At 50.7% G+C, this 11,915-nt stretch overlaps 1 protein-coding gene and 1 non-coding gene across 4 annotated transcripts in view; one reads left to right on the plus strand and one right to left on the minus strand.

Annotated features, from left to right (window-relative positions):
* LOC123017987 (carnitine O-acetyltransferase-like) overlaps positions 1–11,501 on the minus strand; it is a 34,828-nt gene extending 23,327 nt beyond the window's left edge. For 2 of the 3 annotated variants that reach the window (XM_044419688.1, XM_044419686.1), the window contains exons 1-3: positions 11,385–11,501; positions 5,075–5,293; positions 1,950–2,068 (exon numbers count right to left, since the gene is read on the minus strand). In XM_044419688.1, the coding sequence (XP_044275623.1) occupies positions 1,950–2,068; positions 5,075–5,293; positions 11,385–11,450 (404 nt within the window). In that variant the 5' untranslated portion in view covers positions 11,451–11,501. Of the gene's footprint in view, positions 1–1,949; positions 2,069–5,074; positions 5,294–11,101; positions 11,296–11,384 lie in introns of those variants that run through there. The other variant, XM_044419687.1, reaches the window with a different exon arrangement.
* Positions 6,908–6,979, plus strand: TRNAC-GCA. The gene has a single exon. It is a non-coding gene; the product is annotated as a tRNA-Cys (tRNA).
* Positions 11,502–11,915: the final 414 nt, after the last annotated feature.

An 11,915-nucleotide genomic window follows, 5' to 3' on the forward strand; every position in this document is an offset into this window, starting at 1 on the left:
TAAATGGATTAACTGTCAGGCAGCTTCACCGCTGGCTACAGAATTGGGCTCATGGCGCCTTTACACACTGGAGAGATAACAAGTGGGGCAGTACAAGGGTCAGTCCCGGGCCTGGCGCTCTTCAACACCTGATGAAGCTCAGGAAATGGTTATTTAATTTGTGGATGACACAAAACTGGGTGGGATAGTTAACGCCCTGGAAGGCAGAAACAAAATTCAAGGTGATGTTAATAGGTGGGAGTGCTGTGCTGAAAGCGACACAGTGACAATTAACAGGGACAAGTGCCAAGCTCTGCACCTGGGAAGGTGCATGGCTAGAGCATGGAGGATAATTGGCTCGACGATACGACCAATGAGCGGGAGCTTGGGATCGCTGTCAATCCCAAGCTGAGCATGAATCAACATTGTGATGGGGTTGCAAAAAGGAGAGTGCTATTCTGGACTTTATTAGTAGAAGGATCCCTTCCGAGTCACTTGATGCACTAGTTCCCCTCTCCTCAGCGCTGCTTAGGCCTCCTCTGCAGTGCCGTATCCAGTTCCTGACACTGCCGTTTGAGAAAGTCACATACGAAACAGAAAAGGTTCAGAGGAGGGCACCACGGATGACCTGGGAACGGGAAGGAAAGAACTGGGGGACGCTTCGTCTTGAGAACAGGAGACCGAGGGAAGGTAGGACGGCACTCTTCAAGTCATGGAAACGCCCGTCACACCGGGGAGGGCCAGGACCTCTTCCCAATCATCCCAGAGTACAGAACACAGAACAGGCTCAAGTTCCAGGAAGGCAAATTCCAGATGAACACCAGGAAACTATCCTGAATGTTCTGCTAAGGATGTTGCACCCGATGGACTTGGTGGCCCCTCCCAGCTCTACCATTCTATGGTTCCATGAATGTGCAGAGGGCCACGAGTTGCCCGCATGCGGCTCATGCGGCTTCCTTACTGTGTGGCAGGATCCAGTGTCACACGTCAGCCCCAGAAGGATCCAAGTCCTGGGCTGGCTGTGTGGGAACACCATCATCCACAGCCACACCCAGATTCCTGAAGGGAAGGAGGAAAGGGCCAGACCCTCAGCCACTGAATAGGATTGTTCTGAAGACTGTAAGCCAGGACTGGAGAACCGAAGGGGTAGGCCTCATCATGTAGGGCCTTCCCTGGCCCCATCACCTCTCCTGACTGTTGCTGGTCCAGGGCTTTCCTGTTTGTGCTTTTTTTTCCTTTGCAAAGGCCGAAATGCCTCACAAAGCATTTCTAAAGCAGTAAGCACTTCAAGCTAAAATATGCTGCTGTTCGTGGGCTGCTCCATTTGCCCTTCTGCCCCCCTCCCCACAACCAGGCCTCCCATACTTCCCCCAAGAGCCTCTGGAATAGGACTTGGCCTCAGGTTTAAAGGCTGAAGCTTGTTCCAAGCCACACCAGCTGCAGCACTGGTCCGAAGTGCTCGGAAGAAGCTGTTTATTCTGAGGAGAGACGGGGAGGAGCCGCACAGCGCATTCCAGGGGATGATAAGGAGGGAGAAGCGAGGCGCAGGTCAGAGATTGCAGGACTGACAACATCCTGGAGGAAGCGACAGGACCTCTGTGCCTCGCAGAAGGGGGAGTTGCAACTACTCTTACGAAGGCTCCTTCGGAAGGAAAATGGGGAGATCCTCCTTTATCAAGTGGATGCTCTGGATGGCAAGCTGGCAAAACATAGCTGCTAGTCCTCATGAAACGAGGAGCTCTGCAAACACACAGCCTTCCTGCAAGAAAAGCCAGGCTGGTTCAAAAAGGGGCCCATCTGTCCAGGATTCTGTTCGCACAGCAGCCAAACGGCCGCAGACTGGAAGCCGCCAGCAGGCCAGGAGGACAGGATTTCCGCCACCCTGACATTCTCCTTGCCATTTCCCATTCCAGAGCCATGCCCAAGGGCCCCCAAAGCTGCCCCGAGCCCCGTTCCACCCCAGTCCTTACCTCAGCTGTCCTTTCCAATCATTAAAATCCTGCTTCGGCAGCACAACGGCCGGGTTCGAGTGGATGGCCAGGGGTAGGCGGCTTTCCAGATAGGCAGACTGAATCCACCAGTCTGTGATCTGGGATAAATTAAAAGGCCGTTAGAATATCTGGAGCAAGAGAGAGAGCCTGCAAGACTTTCTCCTTATTGTGTGCATGTCTCCTGGCAGAACCTGGGAGGTGGCCCGTCCTCGTGAGACTGACAACTCAGATTTGGAAGACGAGACTGTTTCTGAAATGGTTCAAGCTCCAACTGCAGTCTGAGGTCATGGACTCTGCAGGAAATACATATGGGGGAGATCAGCCCAGGGGCAGAGGAAGGGACCAGTCTACTTGGCTGTGGGAATGGGGGAGGGGGGGAACTGCAGCCTCTTGAGTGAGTGGACAGTGAAATGGGTAGTTTCTCTGCCTTTCGAAGAGGTAAACCCGATCCCGGTCGCTGGATCTCACCATTGGAGAGAAGTCCAATTAGGTACACAGCAGACAGACTGCCGGCATGAGCGCTTTCCCAGGACTCTGCCCCAAGGGAGAGATGCGGAAGAGTTCATAAAGAGAGTTCTGGGTAATAAATGTCAGAAAGGGCTCAACATTTCGCTTTGCGTATGCTCAGAGACTTGTATGTAACAATAGATTACTGGCAAAGCAATGCTGGTGAGACTGAAATTGCTTGGAGGGGAAACACTTCTGCAGCCGCTTGCCCCCCACCCTGCCCAGCACACCCTCCCTGTTCTGTCTTGCAAAGACTTGAGAGCCACTGAGTGGGCCAACATCCATCACTTTTATTTCTATCGTGCCGGCAACACGAGTAGCACTTTGCAGTGAATGAGGGGCCAGTTCTGCCCTCTGTAAGAAGCCAAAATTCGACACAGAGGAAACAGAGGCAGGGCGCAAAGCCACAAGAGAATGTGCAACTGTGTCAGGGGCAAATTTTAATGTGGATGTTTTAGAAACAAAAACTTGCAAGAACTCAGATGGGTTGGTAGATAGCGATTCAGGCGAAAAACAATCGGATCCTTTCCTCCCCTGCCATGGTGCAGAAGGAATTTGCTCCTCTGAAGCTATGATTTGCATTGGGAAGAAATCTGTTCCCAATCTGCTTTTATGACTATAAACCATCCTGATGGACAAGTTGGGAAGTATATGATTATATTCACTAACTAATGAATAAATGAATGAATATAAATAACATCTTGCAGTATTACAAGACAGTGAGAGAAAAGGAAAACCCTCTCTCCTGCTCAGTCACTAATTCCCCTGGCAAGTACCGGATAGGATTTTTGGATGCCTTCCTTTCCCGCCTGCTCCAATGGAGACAGCAAAGGAGGTCTTGGAAGGGCTCTGCTCCTCGGACAAAGCTCAGAGGCTGACCCCGCAGCACCCCAGGAGGGCAGGCATGGTCTGTCTTGAGACCCAGCGGCAAGCCAGATCTCCAGAGAAGCCCGGCTTAACAAGAACAAGATATGGGCTGCCACTTTCAGCTCGTTCACTCCGACTTTGCTTCTCCCCACTGGGACAGCCATCACACAAACCAGGAAGAATTTATTTCATAGACTCATAGAATAGTAGAGTTGGGAGGGGCCAAGAAGGCCATTGGGTCCAACCCCCTGCTGGTACAGGACACCACGTTACACCATCCCACTCAGATGGCTGCCCAGTTTCACCTTGAATGCCTCTAGTGTGGGAGAGCCCACCACCTCTCCAGGCCGCTGGTTCCACTGTCGTATTGCTCTGACAGTGAGGAAGCTTTTCCTGATGTCCAGCCTGAACCTGGGTTGTTGCAACTTGAGTTGATTATTCTGTGTCCTATACTCTGGTATCAGCAAGAAGAGACCTTGACCTTCCTCTTTGTGACAGCCTTTGAGGTACCTCTAGAGGGATATCATGTCCCCCCTCAGTCTTCTCTTCTCGAGGCTGAACATGCCCAGTTCTCTCAGTCTCTCCTCACAGGGCAGTGTTTCCAAACCCTGGATCATGTTTGTTGCCCTCCTCTGGACCCTTTTTAATTTTTCTGCTTCTTTCTTAAATCTTGGTGCCCAGAACTGGACACAGTATTCCAGGTGAGGTCTGACTAGTGGGGAGTACACTTGCTCAACTTGGAGCCTTCCAGTCTTGGACTGGAGACCCCACCTGCCTTAACCACCATGGCCAGGAATTCTGGATGATGATGATGATTCTATACTACCCAATAGCCAAAGAAGTTTAGCTGGTTCACAACAATTCATAAGCATAGGGCTGCCACTGAAAACATCTAGAAAGCATCAGACAACTTGAGTCTGACTTGAGCATCATGGGTTATTGCTCCCTGAATCATAACCTAGGGTTTGGCGCAACAAGCCAGAGGCCCCAGTTCAGATGACACACTAAGCGTCTTGCAGGGGTGGGCTGAGGAATGTTTTAGCCTATAATTTCCACCAGCCCTTAGCTAGCATAGCCAATGATGATGGTTTTAGGGTTAGGGAGAGCTGCAAGTTGCCCACCTGGTTCACACAAACCATTCCTGGTGAGCCAAATCATAGAATAGTACAGCTGGAGGAGGCCAGACCGCCTGCTCAGTGCAGGAGCCCAAGTGAAAGCATCCCTCCCCGATGGCTGTCCATTTGCACCTTGAATGCCTCCAGTGCGGGAGAACCCACAACCTCCCGGGGTCAGGGGGTCCACTGTTGTGCTGCTGCAACAGCCAGGACGTTCCTTCTGATGTTCCAGCCAGAAATGGGCTTGCTGTAACCTGAGCCCATTATTCTGTGTCCTGCACTCTGGGATGATCGAGAAGAGACCCTGGGACAACACATGCAAGCAAATGGGCTGCCAGCATGCACTTTGTTCTCGATGAAGAAGATTCTCCAAAATTCTGGGTTATTGCTGCCTACAAACCTGATTCTAACTGAATGGGAGAGCAGCCAAGGGGCATAACAAAGAGAGGAACCTGCTAACGCTTCTCTTGGATTTAAGAGCCCTTTGCCTATGATTGGACTTGCATGGGAGAGAACAGCTGTGGGGAACCATTCCTGAGACAGGGAGCTCTGCTGGGACTGGACACTTTGTCCGCTTCTAACTCCCCTCTTTGCCAGAGATTCCTGGGTCCTTACCCAGTTCTCCATGCGAGCCGCCCTGCGTTGCAGCCGTGCCTGGAGCCGCTCCCCCTCTCCGCCCGGAGCCTCAAACTCCGTCACCAGCTGCCGCGTCTGCTCCAGCTCCTCCGGGCTCACCAGGGGCTCCAGGGAGCGCAGGTATCGGGCCATGGTCTGGGCCAGCGGGGGCAGGGGCTGGCGGGGCAGTGGGAAAGACGCATGCGTGCGATGCAGCACCTGGAAGGGAAGAAGAAACAAGCGCACCGCGTTCAGACAGCCGTTTCAGCTAAACTGACCCTTGACCCCTTCAATGGCTGCTGAGTCTCCACCTCAGGTAGATGCACACTGGTGTGCTTTCATTTCTCAGGCCCTCATCAGGAGTTTGGTACTCAGGGCTGCAGAATCTGCAAAGAAGCCACGGACACTGTGTGAGCTAACCTGCAACCTAGATGTGTGTTGCGCTTGGCATCCCTGAAGGGGAGCTGCACTTGGCTAAAGCAGGTTCTCCAATCCGGTGACCCCGAGAGGCTTTCACTCCCACAATCTCAGCTCTGCTGGCTGCAGCTGATAAGAGTCAGAAGTCCACAACATCTGGACAGTACCAGGTTGGAGAAGGTTGGCTGAGAAGCCCTGTTCTGCTGGCCACCCTCCGAGGTGGTTCCCCCGTCTTTGAGCGGTTCCCACCACCTTCTAAAAGACTGGATTGCTCCTCCTGAGATTAGCCACCAGCAGAACGAACTGCAACCTGCAATAGCCCTTTTGGGCATGCTTCTGCCTTTGTTCCCACCACCATGGGAATACACCCCGTGCTTCTCTGAAAATGAATCTGGCTCTTGGGCTGCAAAGGGTTGGCGCCACCGGCCTAGGTGGAGGGCAGGAACCCACTCAATCTCCATTGCCCTTTCATACTTTTGATACTGAACACAGGAAGTTGGGTTTTTGTGGACCAAGCCTTACGGACGAAAACATCTATCCCAACACTTTTGTGGTCGTACCAAATCCAACACTTTTGGATGAAGAGTTTCCTTATCCTTCTAGGAGGCAAAATTGCCATCAGCACTGGTAGCCATTGGCAGTCCTCTCCTCCACGAGCTTGTCCAATCCCTTTTAAAGCTGCCCAAACTGGACAGCATCCATAGGTCTTGTGGAAGTGAATTCCCATGCACTGGGAGGAAGGAACCCCGCAACTAGCTTGGGCCCAACACATGCATGGTGTTAAGGATGAAAACCAACCGTTCTGAACTGACCCTGGAAACGCATGGGCGGCCAGGGCAGGCGGAGCAAGACCGGAGGTTTGTGGGCCGGCCACAACCCAGAATCTCAGCAGCTGAGCTCAAGTTTCCAGACTGCCTTCAGGGGAGCCCCCTGCAGCAGTCCAACCTGGCAGCTGCCCACAGGAACTCACAAGCAGGACAGGAACGCAACGGCCCCCTCCGTCTCCCTGCCCCTGCCGTGACTTGCAGCCAACAAGGGTGCGATTTATTTCATCAATTTCTTAGGGGCCTTCCTTGGGAAAGATTCGGGGTGATTTACAAGAAATGTTAAACCGTGGCTGGCTTCCTGCTCCATGGATTCTCCAAGCCCCACCTTTCCCAGCTGCCCAGGTGTGTGGTCATCACTACATGGTGGGGCAGCCCCACATGGCGGGGGGCACAAGGGGAGAGGGTGCTCTAACTTACTTGAGGTGCTCAAAAGTGCAAGAGCCTGCTCCTCAGCAGAAGCATTTCTGAGGGAAGAGTGACATCACAGGGAGAGAGTCTGAAGGCATTGCTCATTAAAGGGATGGTAGGGAGCGAAGTGGCAGAACCAGTATCCATAAGCAGGCTTGCTGGGGAGGCGTGTGCATGTGCAGGGGGTATAGCTCAGCGGTAGAGCATTTGACTGCAGATCAAGAGGTCCCTGGTTCAAGTCCGGGTGCCCCCTTCCTTTTGAGGAATGCAGTGGCTTTTTTACAGAAACATGAGAGTAAAGAATAGGACTAGTGTGAGGACTTGGTGACAATCGGCCATGTAATCGGGTGAGTTCAGCAGCAAGAGCTTTTACTGCAGATCAAGAGGTCCTTAGATCACATTCAAAGACCTTCCCTTTTGGGGGGAGGAGAAATGCTATATTTTGGCACAGGTCATTGTTTTATTCCACAAAGATCCATAGTAAGTGAAATTCAGTAACTGGTGTACACAGGGATAATGATATTGGAGGTGGCATATAGCCACCAGGGCTAACAGCCATTGATAGCCTTCTCCTCCAGGCATTTCTCAAATCCCCTTCTAAAGTCCTTCACATTGGTGGCCATAATTACATCTCATGGAAATGCATTCCACAGGTTGACACCACAAGCATGAAGAAGTCTTTCCTTTTATCTGTCCTGAATTTTCAATCTATCATCTTGAGATGTTATGGGAGGGAAAGCAAAATGCCTCCCTCTGCACTTTCTGCAGATCACGCATCATTTTAAGCACCTCTCTCATCTCTCCCCTTCCTCACCTTTTTTCTATGCTAAACACTCCGAACTGTTGGAATCATTCCCCATTGGAATATTGCTCCAGGCCCTTGATCATTTTGGTTGCTCTTTTCTGCCCTAGGAGTGTAGAAGTGGCAAAGTGACGGACGGTCGTGGACTTGGACCTGAGGGCCACAGCATTTCGGTCCCCACTCATTCGAGAGGCTGACTCAGGCCAGAGACTGAGTCAGCCTGACACAAGCCTTTCAGGTGTTTTGGACGGGAACTCCCAGTATTTCTGACTACTGGCTGGAGTTGAAGGAAACTGGACAGGGAGAGGCACAGTTCAAGCTACATACTCTGCTCTGAGAACAGATGGAAAACAAATGCCTTTCGTGATGTGCTGACCTTGCTAAAGCCAAGTAGGCCGAACCTTGCTCCGGCTTGCCTGGAAGAATGCCTAGGAATCCTGCAGTCAAAGCCCTGGATTTTATAATGAAAAACAAGGCAGGAAATAAATCGTTAATGCGATTTATCACCACATGGCCTTGCTCACTAGCTACTGATGAAATGCTCTGGCAAGCTGAAAGAGAAATGCAGCAATTCAGCCAGTAAACAAGTGCAGACAACTTCTGGACTGACAAAGTTGCAAGCCAAAACATCTGGAAGGTACAAGTTGCCCACTCTGAATAGAGGCAGCGTTCTAAATTGACCAATTAAAGAAATAATTGCAGTGATAAATGCAGGTCAAGTATTATTAAGGCACTTGCATTTATGTAGTGTTGAACAGTACGATCCTAGACATGTCTACTCAGAAGTAAGCCCCAAGGAGTTCCGTGGAACGTAATCCTAAATAAGTGAGTACAACCTTAGGCTGTCCTCCTGGATCCACTTACCTGAGATTGACATCGCGAATGGAGCACCCGTCTGAGTAGGATCGCACTGGTAATGCATGCATCATAACTGGCTTAAACAGCCTCGCCCAAATTGGCACCCTCCACATGATTTACAGTACAACTCCCATTAGCCCCATCCAAGTCTGGAATTCTAGGAGCTCGTCAGAAGCTTTTGAGGGACACCAGACTGAGGAACTAATTGGTGGAAGATTCAGGACGGATCAAGGGAAGGATTCCTTCATCCAACTCATAGTCAGACTATGCAATTCACTTCTGCAAATGTTGTGACGGCCACCAGTTAGCATAGCTTTAAAGGGGCACCAGACAAATTCATGGAGGAAACGGCTATCAGTGCCTGCTCGCTTAGCTGGCTATGTGCCACCACTATTATTCCCTACAGGTGCCAGCTGCTGAGGGCTTGGGCTGGCAGAACTCTTGCACCCCTCCTGCTTGAGAGATCCCCAGAGCCGCTGGTGCGCCACTGTGTGAACCCAGTGCTGGCCTGGATGGGCTATCGCTCTGCACAGCTTTTCTTATGCTCTTATGAAGCGATATGATCATTATAACCTTGCATGGGAGACCAAATTTGTTGTCTCTAGTATGTGCTCCCTACTAGCTAGAGCAGGGAGAAGATCCAGGGTCGGCACTTTGCCCAGACTTGGTTTCCTCTGAAGGAAAAGATGGCTGGAGGCTGAAGGCATTCCTTGCAATATTGAATTTTATTTATGCACGCACAAATAGAGTGTAGGGGAAGTCAGGCAGCTTAACTCCTACAAGGAACAAATTCCATTGGTCTGTATCCATTCTCCAGAGGCAGCCTCATCCAAATGGTGCTTGGTACAGCCTGGCTTCTCCCTCCATCTGCAGGAGCTTTGTTGCTGGCCATATGCACAGAAACCTACATGATATTATCCTAAGCAGAGGTGGGGAAGGAAGAAGAAAAGTATGTGCCTATTCAGAAGAGTCCAGAGCCTTCCAGCTAATTGCTAGAACATTTCTTCATGGTTTAGCCAGCAATTTTCCTAATCAAAGGAAGGCATGGCCAGGACTGGATGGCCTCAGGGTGCTTTAAAAGGCACTACCCTACTCATGTTTATGCAGGAAAAAAGCACCCACAATGCGAGGAGATACACGTTTTTTTCTGTCAAACATGCGTAAGATTGCAGTCCAAGCAAGATTCCCCCAACCCGGCACCCTCCAGATATACTGGACCACACACTTGGGAGGTGCTTGACTGGAGCAGTCTGCCTCAAGCACTCTTTCTGGCCTCTTTAAACTTTTTCCTAGCCTAACTTGAGACTGCCTAGCAGCAGTTCAGGCAGTAAATCTATAAACACTTCCAGCCTTCCCCTTATTTCCTAAGGGGTGCGGCAGGAGCAAGAGCCTCAGGCAAGCCACTCAGAAAACTCAGAGCAAACTCAGTAGGACACTTCAAGAGGCACTGCACATTTCAATTGTTAATGACAAGTTAATTTTGATTCGAATTTAAATACTTGGACCTGTGGGCACATTGCACATCTGCCAACATAATGCAAATTTCAGGAAAGAGGTTCTCCTCCTGGGGTTTGCAAACTAGTGATGGTCTGTTTCATTCCAGGGCTCCACAGAATGGCTGCAGAACAAGCGCCTGGATATGGCCCTGCACTTGGTTTCTTTTCCTGCTGGAAGAAAACCGCTCAGAGCCAGACGTTCAAGCTGGCTAACAAACTGTTGTAAACTGCCCAGAGAACTTCAGCTACAGGGTGGTACAGAAATGAAATTAACAACAACAACGAGGAACCTGACCCAAGACCAGTTTTCATGAAATGGCACTAGTGAAGTCCAGGTAAAGGGTTCTTTTCAGAAGCCTGGACCCAGGCCTGTGATATTCAGAATACGCTACTGGTTTTGATGATGATGTCAAAGGGGTGGGAAGTGATTAAAATGCTAGCAACGTGTATACTTTGTTTTGCAGAACAAAACAAACAGTCGAGCCAAAAAAAGAAAAGAAAAAAAAGCAGGCTTACGTAAACCACGAGAAAAAAAAGGGGGACGACTATCAACTTGCTGCTTGGAAGTTGAGTTATACAGCGAATGAAGATGAACTAGAAAGACTGGAGACGGGAGTGGGGGTTTTGAAGGGAAAGAAGAGAGGGCACCAAGTCCAAGTTCAGGGAAGCAGTGGAGAAACTTTAAGCACACTCACGGAGTGGCATAATATCACGAGTTTTTAAAATATATGTATAAATTCATCCAAAGCATGGCGATGAAGAAAACTCAGGCCGAAATAAAAGTGTCCTGAGGGAGCTATGCTATGCATATTTGGGCGGAATTATTCCTACAACTCCCAGCATCCCCTAGCAAGCCATGTCGCCTGAGGAATGTTGGGAGTTGTAGGACTTCTCTCCGTCTAAGCACGCTCCTTACCCGAAGAGATTTGTTGCGTTCAACTTTTAAGCGTACACAAATAGAAGCGCGCAAGAGCGCGGGGAAGGTCTCGTCCAGGTGCCGAGCGGCACTCGGTTCCCTTGCTCTGCAGGAAAACAGCAGCCAGCTTTCCTTGCCGGCTAATCGCTCTCGCCATATGGGAAGCAAGGGGCGCGCACTTCGCAAAGAGGCAGCGATTAACGCTGGCGGCAAGCGGGAACCTTTGCGGAAAACGTTTCCCCCGCCACGCAAGCCTTTGCACCTCGGCGCTCATCGGCCGCTTACTCGCGTGCGGGCACCCACCCGTGTCTACTCGGAAGCGCATCCTGCTGACCGGCGCGGGATCGCCCAGCGACTGAACGTGCTCCAGGATCCTAGCCACTAAAGCCAGAAGCTGAACTTCCCCGGTCTGCCTGCTTGCACCTCACCAATAACGCCCCCTCCTCCATGTGCAAACGCCGCTTCTTGCACGTCCGCACACTGGCGATGATTACAACACCACCACCCCAACCGCGCTGCTGACTAAAAGCTACCGTTGCACACGCCAATTTTTGTTAATTATTTTGCAGAAAGCGCTTCCACTCACCGCAGTCTTCAAAACGGGGGGCTTTCTGCAGCCCCAGGGCTGCCACATCAACCTCCACCTTCCCATTGCAAGAATCCCATGCAGCCTCCTAGAAACTGAGGGGGGTTACAGAATTGGAGCGAGGGGGAGTTCTGACTGACCCGGCTGCAAATATTTGTCACTTCCTGAAACTGAGAGGAAGCTAAAAAGCTGGAAATGGGCGTGGTGCCTTCTACCCCCGCAATTTTTCCTAGGCGAATTATTATACGTTTGCTTGCATTAATGCAGCCAGGTATTTTTCATCCTTCGCCCCCGAACAGACGAGCAAAATTTGTTTGCAAGTAGGTTGCACATTGTGACGAGACTGCAAAATGGTTTTGCAGCACTGCTGTGCGACAGATGCATGCATCCTGATTGAGCTGTTGCAAGTTTGTATTTAACCGCCCCTGTGGAGAATGTATACAATTGTGCTGTTTTTGAGGTATTTCCTAGCTTGTCTTCCTCTTCTTCTGGCCAAGCTTCTCCAGGACTACAGAAATTGATCAGCTGCTA

This window comes from Varanus komodoensis, unplaced genomic scaffold (genome assembly GCF_004798865.1).
Source record: "Varanus komodoensis strain SLA01 unplaced genomic scaffold, ASM479886v1 scaffold107, whole genome shotgun sequence".
Taxonomy (NCBI): Eukaryota; Metazoa; Chordata; class Lepidosauria; order Squamata; family Varanidae; genus Varanus; species Varanus komodoensis.